This window comes from Metopolophium dirhodum, chromosome 4, assembly GCF_019925205.1.
Source record: "Metopolophium dirhodum isolate CAU chromosome 4, ASM1992520v1, whole genome shotgun sequence".
In the NCBI taxonomy this organism is placed as follows: Eukaryota; Metazoa; Arthropoda; class Insecta; order Hemiptera; family Aphididae; genus Metopolophium; species Metopolophium dirhodum.
This window is the reverse complement of record NC_083563.1, coordinates 3,240,811-3,260,679: the sequence shown is the minus strand read 5'-3', so window position 1 is coordinate 3,260,679 and position 19,869 is coordinate 3,240,811. Positions and strand designations below refer to the sequence as shown.

At 28.9% G+C, this 19,869-nt stretch overlaps 1 protein-coding gene across 2 annotated transcripts; it reads left to right on the top strand.

Annotated features, from left to right (window-relative positions):
* The first annotated feature begins 6,025 nt into the window (after positions 1-6,025).
* On the top strand, positions 6,026-18,644 carry LOC132943339 (DNA polymerase theta-like). 2 transcript variants are annotated; one of them, XM_061012296.1, is made up of 26 exons: positions 6,026-6,363; positions 6,887-6,998; positions 7,124-7,239; positions 7,315-7,439; positions 7,499-7,627; positions 7,705-7,909; positions 7,985-8,117; positions 8,192-8,347; positions 8,897-9,109; positions 9,177-9,398; positions 9,463-9,671; positions 9,738-9,908; positions 10,656-10,806; positions 10,865-11,108; positions 11,164-11,290; positions 12,176-13,089; positions 13,576-13,886; positions 13,957-14,147; positions 14,265-14,397; positions 14,481-14,662; positions 14,723-14,815; positions 14,876-15,047; positions 16,626-16,777; positions 16,855-17,119; positions 17,202-17,359; positions 17,462-18,644. In XM_061012296.1, exons 1-26 carry the CDS (start codon positions 6,307-6,309, stop codon positions 17,585-17,587), a joined length of 5,067 nt encoding a protein of 1,688 aa, XP_060868279.1. In that variant the 5' UTR covers positions 6,026-6,306; the 3' UTR covers positions 17,588-18,644. The 2 variants fall into 2 exon arrangements, 1 of the variants encoding a protein (XP_060868279.1); XR_009664339.1 differs by lacking the exons at positions 16,626-16,777; positions 16,855-17,119; positions 17,202-17,359; positions 17,462-18,644 and having other exon boundaries at positions 14,709-14,815; positions 14,876-14,890.
* Positions 18,645-19,869: the final 1,225 nt, after the last annotated feature.

The window sequence follows — 19,869 nt, the reverse complement described above, 5'->3', positions numbered from 1 at the left end:
GTATTGCCGTATACCGATTACCGGGCTGACGGCGGGGCGAAGGGTTGGACAAGTAAGTGGTGGGGGTCGACGGCTCTAGAACATTCTAGACGTTTCATGGAAGAAAAAACCCGACCGCAGTTTCCGCCTTTCCGGGGGTTTCGACGGTTATACCGAATGCCGACCCCCCGCGGCCCCACGATCAACCGCGGGCATCTCCGTCACGTTCGCGTTTTCCAGACGTGTTCCCAATGTATCGTGTACTCGTGTGTGTTAGCCGTTTGGCCTTGACGGCTTGGCGGTTGAACCTTGGACTTCTTGGTGGTTTGTACTGTTTGCATTGTTGGCAAACCGCGATTGACCATTGACGTCAACGCCAATCAACGGAATGTATTATATTAATATGGGTGGACGATTTAGGATTTCCGCGGTGGGATAAAATATTAAAATCCCGAAAGATTCACCGCGCAATGCACACAATTCAAGATACACTTTTTATGCCGTTGATATTATCCGTATAATATAATTTATATTTTAAATATAAGTGTATTATCTAGGCAGTAGACATCTAGGGAAAAAGGCACCCTAGTAAATAATAATTAAGGAAATTTGCTTTTATTGGGAGTCTTTATGGCTCATATTTCTGAGACCCCCACGACCCCCGTGACAGCAGGCTATGAATGGGTACCGATTTTGGAGGTCTAGCTAGTACTCTATAGTCGTTTGTTTGAATTATAAAAGTCGCGCCTGTTGGTCGGTCTTGGATCATAATATAATATAAGGATTTTTGATAAGGCTTGGCCTTTTGGCGGTCTCTTTCGAAGACGTTTGAAAGTCGAGTTTGAGTATCTATAGAAATGTTCTCTCACGCCCGTGGAAATAGGTAATTTAACGGGACTGGTAGATGATACGGTCCAGTCTGTGCTTTTATGAAAGTCGAAAAGCATAATTCCGAAAACCGTGTTCGTTGAGTGTCTTAAAGGAAGTCAGTCACCTCAACTCTCAAGTGAAAAACGATTAACGTTCGACTTGTGGGCTGTGGCTTATATTATAATAATAGACCTCTTTCTACACAGTCACACTGCAGTAGTGCAGTGCGTTAATTTTGTATGGACAAATAGAAAACGGTGGTAAATTCCGAGTATTTCAAATGTATATTTATATATTTTTTATTATACCTATATACGTTGTTATTCTAATGTAACTTTAACTAATTAAAGCAAACATGTTTTACATTTAAAGTATTTGAAGCTAATTTGTCAGAGAACTTTTTAATACTGTATTTTTATTTTAGGGCTTTTATTTCCTAGTACTATATCTAGGTTGTTACATGATGGAAATTGGAAATAAACTATTAAGTTATTTCTACCATGGGTTGTTCCTTGTTATTTGATTTGTAGATGGAAACGACGTAATAAATATATTATACGTGAGCGCGTGAGGTGTACCTATGGTGTATCCGTGGTATTGGAAAAAAATCCCCTGCGGTAGCAATGTAGCATTATATTGGGGATCGACTAGATAAAAATTATTTTATAAATTATACATAATGTAGGTAGAAATAAAATTAATATTGTATATTACCTATGTTAAAAATGTTTGTTTTATAAAAATTGTCTTATACCCTAAAAAAACTATATAACTATAAATATATTATATATTATAAAAAAATGTATGTCACGATACTGAGGCTTATAATAATAATTGTATTTAAATAATATAAGTGATGGTAATTGGTAGTATATATATATATGTGATTATATTACCTATGGCTAAATATATTTAGCCATATGATATTACCTATATAGTCAGTCGCGATACCTAGGGTTATAATAATAATAATAATTAAACATAAATTATTTATAAGAATTATTTTATAAATTATATAGCAGAAATTAAATTTATTGCATATAATTTAAAAAAAATTGTTTTATACTAAAAAATTATGCCACGAACCCGAGTTTAGGTAAACAATAATATACGTAATGATAAAATATGGTTTAATTGTAGTCGTTAAAAAAGAACATTTTTAAAAATGTATAGGTATGTTTAAGATTCTGAGCGGAGCGATGAATATATTGATTTTACAATGATGTTTATTTTTATTTGTGTCTGCGTGTAAACGATAAGCAGTCGATAATGCTTCGATTTTGAACTTCAGTATCTTGTTTGATGGTAAAGTGAATCTAATTAGTTGATTCATTGGGGAGGTATATTCCCTTATTCCCATTAGTGTTCAAAAGCAAGAAAAACAAAATAAAAATTAAGGAAAACTGGGAATTTTCAATTTTTACGGTTTTCGACAAACTCGATTTTGGTTTTTGGTGTTACTCTAAAACAATAGTGACTTGACATTTTTACTGGTTATTTATATTAGCATTTTCTGTACATGATGCAATTTTTAAAATATTTAGATTTGTTTTGAACTGTTTAGGGTCATTTCAAAAAAATATTAAAAATCCAGTCACAATTTTTTTTTGTAAGCATTTAAAGTTCAAATTTTAACATAAGGTGTAAAAATCACGATAATGTGCAAATTATTTTGAGTTAAAAATTCCTAAAAAATTTTCTTTTTAAATCTAAGATTTTAAAATGTAATACCTTCTAAGGTTATCAACCGACTATAAATATATACCTGTATCAAAAAAAAAATTTCCATAAGAAAGTCAAATTAAATTTTTATGAACGTTTGAAATTCAAATTTTTACAACATTGGATATTTACTCGATTTCTCTTATGTAACGATTTTCTTATTTTGTTGTAATTCAAAAACGAATAACCGTAGACATTTGAGATTTATATCACATGTTTATTTTATAAATTCCTATACTTGATAACATTTTCAAAATATTTTGACTTGTTTTGAGCTCTTTACGGACAATTTCCAATATCAATTTATTTAGTTTTTTTTTCTATAAAGATCAATACAATTTTATTTGTTAGGCCAAAAGCGTCAAAATTGAATACAATGCACCTGATATATTTCTTAAAACATAGCAGTTGAAAAGTATTAAAACTACATAATTTTTTTTATAAGCATTTAAAGTTCGATTTTTGACAACATTTATCAAATTTTAAATTTTTAAATGATTTTTTAGTTAAAAACTTATAAAATGTTCAACTTTTGTAGCAAAAGATTGAAAACTTACGACAAGGGTCCACGTAAGTAGGTCATTCTGTAACCAGAAAATCTCTAAAATATAAGAACACAGTTTTTTTTATAGTTATTTTAATTTTATGTTCAAATTTGGAGGTAATTACATATCATAAATAACCAAGAATAACGATTTTAGTTATTTTGTTGTAATTTTATAATATTAATTCAATTTACCGGCAACCGTATTAATTATAATAAGTTAATAACTAATAAGTAATAACAATATAATTAATATAATATAAAATATCCACATAGGCAAACCGTCAACTCACCGCTCAGAATCGTTGTTCGTATACAATGATATTAGCTATATATCATTGAATTCAAATGTAATACCGCATGCATTATACAGTTATCCACTTGTAACCTACTGTACAGCAGATAGCGACATCGACTTGCTCACCTTTTTTTTTTATTACTTTTTTGAATAACATCAATCAACATAATATTTTAAACTTATTTAAGAGGACATAACTCATGTATTTGTTGTCTCCACGCGTCTTACACACGTACGACATGGCAAATTTTCATTCGCTTGTTTATAGTGATATTACTATATTAGATTGAATTAGTGAATTGACCTATATATATTATCTAATTTTAGGTAAGAATATTATCTGTGCTCAAGCAGTTAAGCGTCAGAAATTTATCCATACCAATTTTTCAAGCAAGATATGGGTAGGTATTTAAAATATTACAAATTAAAAATGGTCATATCTTATCTTAAAATTATTGAAAAACCACCTACGCTTAACTATTTCACTAACACAGCGTTTCTTTTACATTTTTATCCGTGGAAACCTTTTTTATGTCCACTTTTATTGTCGAATCTGGGGATATATACTTTACTTTTTTTTTTACTTTTTTAGATTTTTTTATTTAGCTTTCAACAATAAGTTATTACAGCTCGACAATTAGAACCCCTACTTTGTTTCAATTGATAGTTTCAATTTTAATAGTCATTTTTAGCGTCATTGTATGTAAGGATTATTTGCAATAAAAATAATAATGATTTCAAATAATAATAATGTATACTGTAAATAATTCAAAAAATATTTTAAATAACACACAAACAGGACCTCGACATTTCAAATTTAATGAGAGTTTCGCGGAACTCTGAAGTGATCTCCGCGGAATCCCAGGATTTGAAATGCTGCACTAGCATATTTTTTTTTTTATATGTATTTCCATAGGCGTGCGCACGGGTAGTGCTGATTGGGCTTTAGCCCCACCTGAGATTTGTATATACCTGGATGGGTTGGTACCTTATGAAGATATGACTAAAAGTAGGTATATATAGCCTTTTTAGTTTTTAACCGTTTGTGTTTACCCGAGATACTAAAAACTTTTGTGTATGTATCTTACTATATAATTTAAAATAGAACACTCACTATTTCAAAAAGTGTAATTGTTTTTGAAAATATTTTTTACATAGTTTTAAGTCGCTTAAAAAACCACTTTGTTATTAAAAAATTATATTTTTAAATTTTTTTAAATTTTTTAATGATTACATGGAGTTTTAATTTCATATTCCAAAGCCGAATATTTTTCCAAGTATTAAAAAATCGAATTTAGTGAGAGTAGTTTATGCGTTATAAGTATTTAAAGTTTTGATGAGCGGAGTGGAGTGATACGGGGTTACCCCACGAAATGTATGTCCACTACTCCGCTGATATAAACTTTTATTTATAATAATAAATAAATATTAATGTTAATTAACAATACTGTTAATATTATATAATATTATATTTTGAACATTTTTGAATTGTTTTGTTAGATTATATTTGGTTAAAATTTTAAATCAATATTGACGAATTTTGTATGTGTGAAATAATGGAAACTAATTGTTTACATTTTCCAGTCACCAACAAAAGGGTCACTTAAAAGTTTGTAGTGAAAATTTTTATAATTTTTTTATTGTATGCCGGGGTGGGTGATCAGATTGAATTAAGCCATACCTGATTCAGAGGTTTGCGCACGCTTATGTGTATTTCCAATTAAGTTAGTTAATCCCCAGTATAATGCTACTGGGAATTTTCTTTCCTAGTGGGGTGTTTTTTTTCCGCAATTCTCGTCGGAATTTGACGATAGTGAAGTTATCCCCACCAACTCGTCCAATCGACTCCAAACCGGTGTCAATATTTTGCAAATTAATTGCAAATTGGGTATCGCAATTATATAGGCGATACCTTGGCACGTACATCGGGAAACCATATTTTCGGGAGTACGGGTGGTGTTGCAAACCGGTCTAAATCAATTTAAACATATTATTCATACCAAAACCAAATTTGCAATTATTTGCAATTAATTTGAAAAATATTGACACCAGTTTGAAGTCGATCGGACGAGTTGGTGGGGCTGACTAAATTTGGCAAAAAATTCCCCAAAATTACAATTTTGATTTGCAAATTCTAAAAATCAATTTGAAATTATTTGCAATTAATTTGCAAGATATTGACACGAGTTTTAAGTCTATCGGAGAGTTGGTGGGACTGAGTGAATTTAGCTCCACCAAACGAAAATTTCTTTTTGCGGCGTCTGTTTCAATTTTGCGAATATGTCAAAACCCAATTTGCAATTATTTGCAATTAATTTGCAAAATATTGACACCGGTTTGGAGTCGATTGGACGAGTTGGTGGGGATAACTTCACTATCGTCGGAATTTGTGGAGCTGTGGTGTAACTGCAGTATAAGTGACGGTTACCAAATCACCAAATTAACCAAATTCACCGTGAATTCTAATCTAACGAATTTTGATTTTCGATTATTTCATGGTGTCAAAAATTATAAATTCCGCCAAAATGTCAGTCTTATCTGTATTTTGATTTTTTAACATTTCCCTTATCATTCGTTGTGGCATATTTGATAATTAAGTGTGTCAACAAAAGTAAACAATAACATTAGTATATAAGAAATAAATTACATATTTTACTAAATGTACAATGTACTTACTACTTAGTTACTTACTACGTAGGTCGTAGGTAGTACAATAGTACTATCGTAGTGTCGTCGTCTGAAACAATTAAAAAATATCAATAAAAATTAATAATGCCTGTGGCTCCGTCTCTTTCACAGCGAATTATGATTAATTAGTCCTTACCAGTTTCATTTTATTTACACGTTACTGTATTTCATAATCAATTTTATATAATTTAACACACAACTTATAATGACTGACGATTTGTGCAATATTGATTCATGGGGTTTGCCTGACCAAATCGTAGAAGTAAATATTTTATACTTAAGAGGACGCCACACCAGCATATGTTTTAGAAATGTCGAAATGTACATCATAGACAAATTATTACGTTCGGTTGAACCAATTTTTTGTTATTAGCTTTAACATTTTAGTGAATTATTTTCGAATTTAAAAGTAAGAACATTATTGTTTCTACGTAAGATTTTTTTATGATATTTTATCTTTTAAGCATTATATGAGCATTATTATATTGAATATCTTGCATAACTACCTAACTTGAAAATTGAAATATCTATAAAAACCAGATGTACTAACACAGATAATGTTCTTACCTATGTTTCATAACATGTAAAATCACTCTTATATTAAAACTAACAACCCAAAATTGGTTCTTTTGAACTTCAATTTTCTATATTGTATAGTGTATATTAATTTTACCCACATTTTTAAGACGGAAACAACACACACACCAGTGGCATCCTTTTAATCATATTTGAATCGTTGTCTCTGATCATAAGCAGAGTATAACATAATATTTTATTTATTTTAGAACTATAAAAAACGAGGTATTGTGTCAATGTTTCCTTGGCAAGTGGAATGTCTAACTAGTGACGGGGTTTTGGACGGAAGAAATCTGGTGTACTCGGCACCTACGTCAGCTGGTTAAAATTTTATTCATTTAATATTTCACTTTTTTTCTAAGCTTAAGGCTATTCTTTTTATTTTATTATATTTTGGTAGTAGTTTATAACTTTTATAAAATAGATTTTATTAACAATTGTTTTAGGAAAAACTATGGTTGCCGAATTATTAACAATGCAGACAGTACTTGAAAGAGATAAAAAAGTTTTAATAATCCTTCCATTTGTATCAGTTGTACGAGAAAAAATGTTATATTTTCAAGTAAAATTTTTTTATTGAATTATTTTAACATTTGTATTAAATTAATAGTCAATAATGATTAATTATTTAATATAGGAACTATTTGAAGGAACAAACAAAAGAGTTGCTGGATTTATGGGCAGTTATACTCCGACTGGTGGTTTACGTTCTGTAAATGTTGCTATTGCTACTATTGAAAAAGCCAATGGCATAATAAATCGGTAAGCTTTATAGTAAAAATTAATGTTTATAAAATCAACGATAATGATTTTGATTTTAGCCTAATAGAGGAAGATGGACTGCAAGATGTCGGTTGTATAGTTGTAGATGAACTACATATGCTAGGTGATTCAAATAGAGGCTACCTACTAGAATTATTGCTAACAAAAATCAAGTACATGTCTAAAATGTAAGTTACTTATTAAAATCATATTTTGTTTGTTTATTTATCTATGTATATTTTTTCTTTAAAATATTTGATTACAGTAGAAGTAATTTATCGATTCAAATTGTTGGTATGTCTGCTACATTGCCAAATTTAGACATTCTTGCAAAATGGTTAGATGCTACATTATATCACACAGATTTTCGTCCAGTTCCTTTAAAGGAATATTTAAAAATTGGTAAAAATGTGTATAATGCCAACAATCTTTCTTTAAGTCATACAATTGAACCCAGTGTTGCGATTAAAGTAATGAACAATAAATTAAAAATTGTAGTTTAATCATACTATATTTTATACAAATATTTATGATTTTTTCTTTAGAATGATCCAGATGATGTAAAATATTTGTGTATTGATACAATTCTTCAAGGGTATTCAATATTAATATTCTGTTTTACAAAAAAATGGTGTGAATCTTTAGCTCTTGAAATTGCGTCTGAAATTAAACATTTAGGTATTTTTTTTTTTTAATACTTGAAAAATGATGGTAAAAATAAAATATTATCTTATAATTTGTATTAATTACAGGTGGAGATAATAAATCAAAAGTTGGAATTGATTTACGGAATCAATTAAATGGAGAAAGTCTAGGAGATGTATTGGAGCAGCTTAGGAGGTGTCCCGTTGGTCTTGAAACTGATTTAAGTAAAACCATATCATTTGGTGTTGCTTTTCATCATGCAGGTGATATTTTATTATATTTTCCTTGAAAAGACATCACACCCACATGTATTGTCTCTGTCTTACAAATGTACATCATAGCAATAATAACAGTTTAGTGCGGGACAACACTCATGTATTTTTGTTAACCAATTGATAAAAACACTACAACACAGATAATGTCCCCCTATGTGTTGTGGAATTTTGGTAATTCTACTATAAATACATTAGGAGTAAAAATGTCCCGCGCTAAACATTTTTTTCTATGTTGTACATTTGTAAGATGGAGACAACACATGGGGGTCACATGACTTCCTCTTAAACAGTTTTTACAAAATTTGTATTTACTGCTTTTTTAAGTTAATAATAATATGTTCAGACAGTGGTTGGTCTGTGAAGTGTGAATGTATTTTACATTTTTGGACTTGAAATCGTAGTAAAACAAAATAACATTTTCTTCAAACTTGACTGTTATTGTACTATAATTAATTTTTTATTTACTATTAATATTTAGGTAAGTGAAAAATGATGAACTTGCATAGTAAGTTTTAATATATTCATAATTTCATTTAGGTCTTACAATGGACGAAAGGGACATAATCGAAGGTGCATTCAAGCAAAATATAGTTAGAGTATTAATTGCCACATCAACTTTATCCTCTGGTGTAAATTTGCCTGCACGTAGAGTGATAGTAAGATCACCACATTGCCATGGATTTCCTATTGATATTTTACAGTATCGACAGATGATTGGACGCGCTGGTCGTATGGGTGTTGATACTGCTGGTTTGTTATTTTCGGGTTTGTTAATTTTTTTGTAGTTTTAAATATTTTATTTTTATTTTTATTTTAGGAGAAAGTTATTTAATATGTAATGAGAATGAACGGCGAATGGGTGAAGAAATAGCTACTCAAAACCTTCCTCCAATTAAAAGTTGTTTAGGCGTTGGAGATTTTTCTAGCTGTTTAAAACGAGCACTGTTGGAAGTGGTTGCCGGTTGCGTTGTTTGTACTACAGAAGAAGCTTTTGAGTATATTAAGTGTACATTACTTTATATATCAAATGGTGAAAACTGTAAGAATTCATCATAATAATTAAATGTCTTTACTTAGAAGTTTGATGTTGAATATTTTTTTAGTGAATGAATCTCCAATTAATGAGTGTCTAAAATTATTAATCGAACATCAATTTGTACGAGAAAATGACAATAAATTATCTCCCACCAATCTAGGTCAAGCGTGTCTTGCAGCATCTGTTACACCTGAAATTGGTCTAAAACTGATCAAAGAGTTAGATAGAGCAAGGCAAAATTTTGTCCTTGACTCTGAACTTCATTTACTTTATTTGGTAAGATGGATTATTTATATACATTTTTATATAGTTGTAAATAAAAATCAATATATCGTACTTTAGATTACACCGTATTCAGTAAGTGATCAAATTGGACATTTGGATTGGTTTAGAGTTCTTCATGTGTGGGAAAAGTTACCACATTCTATGCGCAAAGTTGGAGACATGATCGGTATTGAAGAGGGATTCATTGTTAAGGCTATGACTGGAACCAGTTTTAGTACATCTTCAGATGTATGTTATTCATTTAATTTTTAGAGAAAATTGTGAACAATCAAATGTATTTGTGATGTAGTTGACAAAAACTAAAAAGTTGTTCAAATATTTTAAGGGCGGGTTGCATAAAGAACAGTCTGTACATTTATTACCGGCCCTGTAATTTATTCATTCTATAAAGTTAATATTTGTGTTAAACTAAGCTAGTGTTGCATAAAGAAATATTAAATTATTGATAACCGCAATTACCAAATAAATTAAACCACCAATAACATTGATAACATCAATGATATTTTATTGATCTGTAAATTACCGAACCAAAATCCGATCTGTAGTTAACAGGTCCGGTAATCAATAATTTACAGAACCATTAGCACAATTGGGCGTTCAAGTAACACCCACTTTTATTAGAACTGTTAGCGGTTAACAGTTTAGTAAGTCGCTACAGGACATTTTTGAAACCTACCCTAAGTTTGCAGTATGTGTCATACAAAAATGTTGTACTAACCTATACTCCAATCACGTTAAGAAGGAACCTAGACGGCAACCAATTTATTTTGGTTGGTGGTCATACAACACTTATTTCCCCTCCTCCCCCACTGAGTGAACTATCTGTGTAGATAATCCACGCTCCTGCGTACAAAATCAGCAGTCAAGGTTCCTTCTTAACGAGAATAGAGCATAGTTAACATAAAATTTAAACTGGCATACTAGTTTAATTTTTAAATTTTTGAAAAATAATTAACTGATTGTTTTTGTATTTAGAAACATAAATTAGCTGTTCATAGAAGATTTTATACAACACTCTTACTACACGATTTAATAAATGAAATTCCCATTAATACTGTAGTTTCAAAGTATGGTACATCTAAAGGTCTTCTGCAAAGTCTCCAGCAATCATCTTCTACTTTTGCAGGTAAGATTTATTATAATGTTTTAATTTTGTAGGTTTTATTTTATTTTATTCTGTTTAGGCATGGTAACACAGTTCTGTAAAAGACTTGGTTGGTCATCCTTAGAATTATTAATATCACAGTTTTCTGAAAGACTACAGTTTGGTGTACAGAGACAACTTGTTGAGTTATTACGATTGGACTGTTTGAACTCTATCACTGCCCGAACATTGTATAATGCAGGAATACAAAACATTCCTGAACTAGCATTAGCCGATTTGCGATTAGTGCAGCGTACCCTTACCAAGGCGATTCCATATCAAAGGTAAGCATAATTAAATAGCTTATGACTACATTTAAAACTTAAAATTCATTTTTAGTAATACAAATAATAATAATACCAATGATGAGGACAAACGAAAGAACATTTGGTTGGCTGGACGTTTTGCTCTTAATGAAAAAGAAGCTGCTATATTTATCATAAATGAAGCAAGGCATCTTTTAAAAGTAAGATTCAATGTATAGTGTACTAAATAAAATGTTTACACGTACATTTTGGTTTTATGATTTGAACCATTAATAGAAATATAACTTCAATGAAATATTTAGGCTTTAGAGGATGTCTCAGTAATTCACCAGTATAATATGCTGTACAGTGTACATAAGTCTTAAAAGTGCGTAGTCAGTCTTGTAAAAAAGTACTTTTTAAAAGTATTTGAGTATAGATAGTCATGTCCAAAGTTCAAATAAATAAACAAAATAAATCCAGTTGTTATTGTTACATACTCTCTCCATCTATTAGCAAGACATCAAACAAATAGTTGAGGTGAGGTGGAATCGATAGAAACGTATGTGCAATTGATATTGACAACATTGTAGAATTACATAATTATAATTTAATACATTGAAGTTTAATTGTTCTTGGTTCAGATGTACAACATATTATATTATACATATTATACAGTATACACTATAGTGCGTAACCTAAAAAATTAACATTCGGCCATTTTAATTTAGTTTGTTAGTTTAAATATTAGAGTGAATACTGAATTTACTATTATTACAAAATACTAGGTTTGGTGAAGCTGTTTTTTTTTGTATTTTAGTTTTTTAAGTGAGTTATGAATATTTTGAAATTGCGATATTTTATATAAATAATATTATTATAACAAGCTTTAAAATAAAAGTGTTAAAGCTAATGAAGCCATATAAGAAAGGCTGAATATAAATTTGTTGTTACTCTCCTGTAAGATAAAGAAAAGATATGTGAGTGTGGCTCGATCCTCTTTGGTTTTTACTGAATAAATTGTTAAACAATATTAATTTTTAATATATGTTTTATAATATATATTAACATTATTTATTAATTAATTAGTTTTTTTTATATTATAGAGAGAACTTGGTCTTAAATCAGCAAGTTGGGTCGAAGGTAATAATGAAGAAGAAGATTTAGATACGACTGTGAAGATACGTCCTACGTCAAGAGATGTTACTGTCATTGAAAATAGTCAAGAAAGCAACAAATCAATGAAATCTTTGGTAAATGTTTCTGTTCAAAATTTATCAAGTTCATCAAAAAGTGTTGAATTATTTGCTGAATCTGATTGTGAAAATGCTAAAATAGAAGAAGTAACTAATAAAGATTATAAGCGAGAAAGTTTGGATCTTTTTGAAGGGTCTTTTGAACATACTAAATTTAGTATTACTGTAAACGTTAGTCAAAAATATAACTCAGGTAATCTTAGTAACAAATCAATAAGTGATTCATATTTAGCCGAGTTAATTAACATCAAAACACCTAAAGAACTAGAAGAGAAATGGGATTGTAATATCGGAGGAGAAATTATTTTGGAAATGAGTCAAAGAGATTTTGGGTCCAAAAAACGAAAAAGAGAAGAAGACTATCAAACAGAAAATGGTTGTTTAAATGATATTTTTATAGAACCTCAACCAAAATATAAAAAAATTTATGAACCCTCAACAAGTCTCTGTAAACCTCCTGAGATAAGTAATTCTTTTGAAAGCACAATGTTTCCAGATTCAATAAGGATTGACACACAACTTGATCAACTACTGAATGGAAATGGCAAAACGAATACAACTATGAACATAATATCTAAAGAAATGAGTGAAAGTGTAATGCAATTGGCATTTCAAGATTCTTTTAATTCAATGTCAAATACGATAATATCGCCAAAGAAAAGTAATGTTGTTGTCATGACGTGTAAAGATTTAACTATATCCGACACTGAAGACATGATTGCAGGTTCCCAAGACACTTCATCCAGTGGACCATCTCCTCACAAGTATGATTATGTGCTAGATCCGTGGGTGTAACCAGGCCTTTTAGTTGGGAGGCTGGAGTTCAGACATTTTTTGATAGCAAAATAAGATATTACGATGCCACATTTTCACAATTCACTCTAAATGAACAAAAGTTGATCACTACTCAACTTTGTTCATTGTTCAATGTAGATGATAATTTTTAATGATTTCACGTTTATATTGTTCATTTTTTATTGACGCCAAATGATTCATCTTAAATGATCATCAAAAGTTAACCATCATAGCATAACATAGTCCTCATACAAATATAATACAATTGTATTAAATATTTTCCTTTTTTTGGGTTAATATTAATCATAATAGGTATTTTAAAAAATTAAGTTTAATACTATAAAATGAGTGGACTTACCTCCCCCCCTCCCTACAAGTTACATCTATGACTAGTGACTAGTTATTCAATTTTCTAAATCTTTATACGTCTATTTATCTATTTCTTATTTTTTTAGAGAGTCTCCAATTAAACCTGATGCTTCAAAATTTGATACATGGGCATATAAAACTAAACTTGTGGAAAATATTGATTTGTTTGCCCGAGATTACTTTCCAGATATTAAGCGCAGAAAAGAAATATCATTAGCTTTGAATGTATGTACAGAAATTAACATAGAACAGAAAATTGGTGCTAGAATTGTAAGACGAAGTTTAGAAAATAATAAAAATACAAAATTATTCAAATTTAATAACCAAGTATTAAAAGCATTTGCTATTACGTGGTACAAACAAACTGTTGTACATTATGTAGATTTCAATAAGACTGGTATGTTTCTTTTTATTGTTAAATAATCTTATTTAACCATAAAAATGCCTTTATTTTTTTTTTATAATAGGTCCATCTGGTGTAAGTCTATTGAAAAAGCTGTTGTCCAATAAAAATTTAACTGTCAACATAACTGATGCTAAATTAAATTACAAAATTATCTCTCAATGTTGCAATATTAAACCTGTTTGCAAATTCAGAGACCCTTTTGTAGCTGATTGGCTAATAAACGGTCAACCAAAAAATTCATTAAATAACTTGGTAATTTGTATACACTATATATTCATATACTATTTATTATTTTTATTAATTAAAATTGTTCTGTTTATCTATAAATATATTCATAATTGAATTCTATTAATCAAAAAATTCTGTTAGGTTCAATGGAATTTAAACTTTCAAGGAAAAATACAAACTAATGATGCAGTTTTTAATGCATTTATCACTCTTAAATTAATGTCAACTTTAAGACAGCAACTTAAACAAATATATATTTACAAAACATTCAAAGGTAAAATTATTTACATCAAGAAGTTCACATCAGAAAATATTTTTTATTTTTGCAATAATAATTATTTATTAATTAACTATTAGATATAGAGATGCCTATACAAATTATTTTGGCAAAAATGGAACTGTATGGTTTTGGTCTAAACAAAGAACATTTGGTAGAGTTAAATGATACAGTAAATAAGCTAATGGCCAACATTTCTGAACAAGGTTTTGAACAATCTGGAACCAGGTTTAACATGCAATCCACATTAGAATGGGCCAAAGTAAGTGTAAAAGTTATTTTCTTTAACAATAGATTTCAATATTTAGATTTTATTGACTAGGTAAAAAAAAAATTGAAGTTAACTGATAGTTCTTCACATATACTGGTTGAATTGGTCAAAAATTGGCGAAAATTAAGCTGTCTTAGAAACACTGTAAGTATAGTAAACTTAAATATTTTGAAAGCAGTTACTTATTAATTTTTCATTTTGTAGCATATCAATATGTATTTAACAATACAGAATGATCGTGTTCATTGTGACAGCAATACATATTCGAATACAGGTAGAATAAGTATGCATGAACCCAATTTACAAAATATACCTAAAGACTATGTCATTGAGAATGATATTCTAAGTTTGAGATCAGCGTTTGTGCCAAAGTCAGGTCAGTTTCATTGATATTATTATTGGATATTAATTATTTTTATTATAAATTGTTAATAAGTAACTTTCACATAGAAACTCACACAACAAGCGTAGCACGATTAAAATTATCAACTTTTTTGCTCAACCTATGCTTTGTATTAATGGTAGCTGCTAATTATGTTGTGTGCATAACAAATTTGGTATAATTGGAAAATTGATTATATTATGTTGTTTTTGAGATTTTCTAATAATTTATTTATTAGGTTCCTGACTCATTTAGTTTATACTTATTTTGATATGTTTTTATTAAGGATACAATAAATTATTTCAATATTATTAATAGTGAACAGTAACCAATTATTATACAATACAATAATCTATATTCCAATTTTAGTCTAATGAACTATCTTGTTAGTTATGTTTTTTTTTATAAAATATCTTATAAAAATTAATGATATCAGGTCATCAGGAGTGCTCAACCACCGACCGCAAAAGTATTAAATAAAAATTGTAAAATTAAAAAATAATTAATTTATACATTTATCCAAAAATTTAATACGTGTAAAATAAAATATAAATGGATATTTCTTCATTTCCTATTGCTTATTGTTAATTAAATACGTTGATAATCAGACATGGACATGTATCGCCGTATCCTCTTTGTTACCTACATCGTTTAGTAATAGAAATAATATTAAATATTACCATATTTATTGCACGAACACTAAGTTAACATTATACATTAGTACATTACAAATATCAATTTAGTTCTATAAACTAAAGTCTTAGAGGAAACTTTAAAATTCTTGGCATGCCTTAAGAAAAATTGGTTAATCCCCACCATAGGCGTGCACAGACATGCTAAGTCAATAAAGATTAAGAAACCTGAACTCCAATGAAAGAAACAATTAAAATGTTACATACTTTAATTTACCTACTCATAATCACCCACTATTTAAGGCATAAATCATTCATATGATAAAAAACAGATACATATTTTTCAAAAATTAAATAAGAAATATTTTAATTGTCAACACAGTCTTAAATACAATTCCGCAATCTGTAATGGTAATATGTTATCAATTTTATTTTTAAAGACATTTAATTTATTATTATATAAAATTATCATTGGGTATCAACTATTAATGTTATTTTTCACCTACCTATTTAATGTTTTATGATTTAAAAAATCAAAAATCGTGATGTTTAGATCATGTATTACTATGTATACAAATTTCGGTAGGTGTCGCAGGGTGGGCCACGGCTCCTTCGGCCCCCCCTGTGCGCATGCTTATGATCCCCACTGCAGTACATAATTAATCGCAAGATATATTATTATATCTATTTATTTTTTTTTTTAACTCATATAATAAATTTCTTCACATTATTATTGGTTTTGTTGAAAATTAAATGTTTGGCCCAAAACTACCACTAGATAATATACAGTGTTGAAAAAAAAGTTGTGAAAATTAGTGAAAATGCTGTTTCCATTTGTCATTAATTAATTTATATATTAATCTATACAAATCGTAATTAATGTTGCACATATTAAAAATATTAAAACAACAAAATTAATTTTGGAATTTAAATGTTATAGATCAAACTTTGGTATCCGTAGATTTTTGTCAAATTGAACTACGCGTACTCGCTCATTTATCTAAAGACTCAATATTGTTATCAGCTCTCACATCTCCCGGTGATGTTTTTATAAATTTATCTTCTAAATGGCATAATATACCAGAGATTGAGGTTTGTGTAAATGTATATTTGTATTTCTTACATTATATGTTACGTGTTATATATATATTCTTATTTTGTGTGTTCAGGTATGTGATGAACTTAGGCAAAAAACCAAACAAGTTTGCTATGGTATGTTGTACGGCATGGGTGCAGTAACTCTAAGTGAAACTTTGAATATTACACAAGATGAAGCTCATAAACTAATATCAGAATTCAAAAGAACATTTCCTGGTGTCAACAAATATTTTAATGAATGTGTATTACAGTGCAGGTCAATGGGGTTGGTGAAGACATTGAGTGGACGAATCAGACATTTCCCAGATATAAACAGTGAAGTATCAAAGATCAAATGTATGTTTTTATTCTTTTAGTCTTGTATTTGCAAAATAATAAAATATATTTTATCATTATTGTTATGATACGTTATTATTAGCTCAAGTGGAACGTCAAGCAATTAATACAATTATTCAAGGAAGTGCTGCCGACGTTACAAAAATGGCAATGATTAAAGTTGATAAAATTATCAACCAAGGTGTTCTCAATACACGTGTACATTTAGTTATGCATTTGCACGATGAACTAATTTTTGATGTTAGTATTATATTCACATTTCACATTGTATTAATAATACTTCTCTTGTTTTATAAATGTATTCAACTATTAAGTTATTGAACTATTCTGTAACGTTTTCAGGTTGAAAATACAATTCTTGATGAAGCTTGTTCAACAATTATTAAAACAATGGAAACTGCAGTTAATTTATGCGTACCTTTGCCAGTAAAATTGAGAAAGGGTTCTTCATGGGGTGATTTAAAATAATGATCTCATTTTACAGTTTATTATTGTCAACTATTTTAACTAACACAAATATTTATTTATTTGTTTTTATTCGATAAAAAAAAATAAATATATATTATGTCTATTAGTCTAAAAATTTAATTATCTCGGAAATAATTTTTTTTAACACATTGATTTTGTTAACTTATTTTAGTTATTTTATCATTTTTATTACTTTCACTGTGTAATTTATGTTTAAATTAGTGTCATATTTTGCATGCTTTTAAATCATCGAAACACTTTTTAGTTGGACTGATTTAATTATTATTAAATAATATTTATTTTTATATTTAAAAACAATTTTTTTTATCAAATATTTAGTTACAATTGATTTTTATATTATTGAATTAGCCAAAATCATTATTGTGTGTTAATGTTAACTAGTCTTTAAAAAATCTTATTCTTTTGAAAGATTGTATTATCTGTGTATTATTTTTAATACAATTTTATTTAAATGATAATATTCATAGGGTTTTTAAAATATTTTTTAATATTTTAATCGGGATGTAAAGTATATAACTTATGTAATACTTATTTTAGAATATTAAATATTGTGTATAGATTTTATTTTATTAAATTATTATTAGTATTTTAATTTAACAATATTTTTTTGGGAGGACGGAGTAGCCGAGCTGACTACAGCGTTGGTTCCGACCAGGGCTTGAAACCAAAAATATTTTTTTCGATTTCGGGTTAGGTTAGGTTAGGTTAGGTTATTCCCTATTTTCCTTAATTTTTTATTTGGTTTTCCCGGTGCTTTTGAAAACTACTGGTAATTTTAAATGTTGACCTCCCCAATGTACCATTGAACAAGATACTGAAGTTGAAAATCGAAGCATTATTTCGACTACTTATTATTGTACACTGCAGATACAAATAAAAATACTCACATCATTGTAAAATCAATACACTCATCGTACCGCTCAGAATCTAAAATTTACATTAGTAAGAAGAGAACGCAAAAAGATTTGCAAATATAAGACGTAATAACAACATTTATAATTTGTAAAAATGATCCAAGTATAAATGTGTAAATACCTACTAGATTCAATATAACAAGTATTTTATATTTTTGCAAAACCATTTATAAAGGCTATTATCCTTATTACTTAATATTATAAGCTATAAACAATTAAATAACTGAAAAAGTTGGAAAGTACCTACTGGCTAGGTACCTACTTGTTAAAATTTTGAATTATGTAACCTACCTATGTCAACATTAAATAATATAATATGCACTGAATAATTTATGGTGAAAAGAGGGTCTTCTTATATTTTAGGTTACAGAAGTATGTGTATCATAGGGCACTTTTTAAGTACCTAGTACAAAAGTCTCAAGAATTTGGAAATACGGTGTTTAAGTATATTTAAAAAATCCGAATATCAGTATTTGAATAAAAAATAAATTGAACGAAATAATGCGAGTGATCATGCTTAGTGTATCACCCTGTGTGGCTGTATAACGCGACTATATCACAGCGTTGTTTTTAAGACGAATGGAAAATCATCCTGTAACTTGTAAGGCTGTATGCATAAGTAAGTAACTACTCGTATTATACGCTGAGAAATGGGAATGGAGAAGTATTTAGAGGGCTTGGATGCGATCGCCCTGAGCGGTACATTTATTTTGCGTTTATAATTGTTAACAAATATTGTAAACTTGTTGGAAAACCTTTTTTATCTTGTTCTTATGCACCGATTAGATCTTTGTAACCTGAGGGCTGAGATCATGGTCTTACAAGACCGTGGCTGTGATTAAATTCGTTTTTAATAAAATATGTTTACTTTTCCATAAGTTGAATTTTTTTTTTTCAGTTTGTCTATTTCACTTTATACCTAATATAGTACCTAACATGGCGATATGGCATTGTAGGTACCTATACAATATTAATCGTGATTGACATTTATAATAATAAAGGGAGGAGAGAGAATAAGCCCCGAGCCGTGAAAATAATGATACGTCTCTAGTGAATGATGACTGATGAATGATGATAATAATATTATCATTGCAGTTGCCCCCAAATTAATGAAAACAAACAATAATAATCAAACAACACGCTTTCCATTTCAATGAGACGAGTCTATAGATAGGTAGGCAGTGGCATAGTTATGATTTGGTTCTGGGGGGGGGATATTTAATTAATTGGATAAACGTAAAGTGGAGGCCAAAGCCCCCCACACCTCCCTAACAGGTTTTTTTTTTAAACATAATTCTATACACAGTTACATTAATACAAAAATTTTATTTCCATAAATTTTATAAT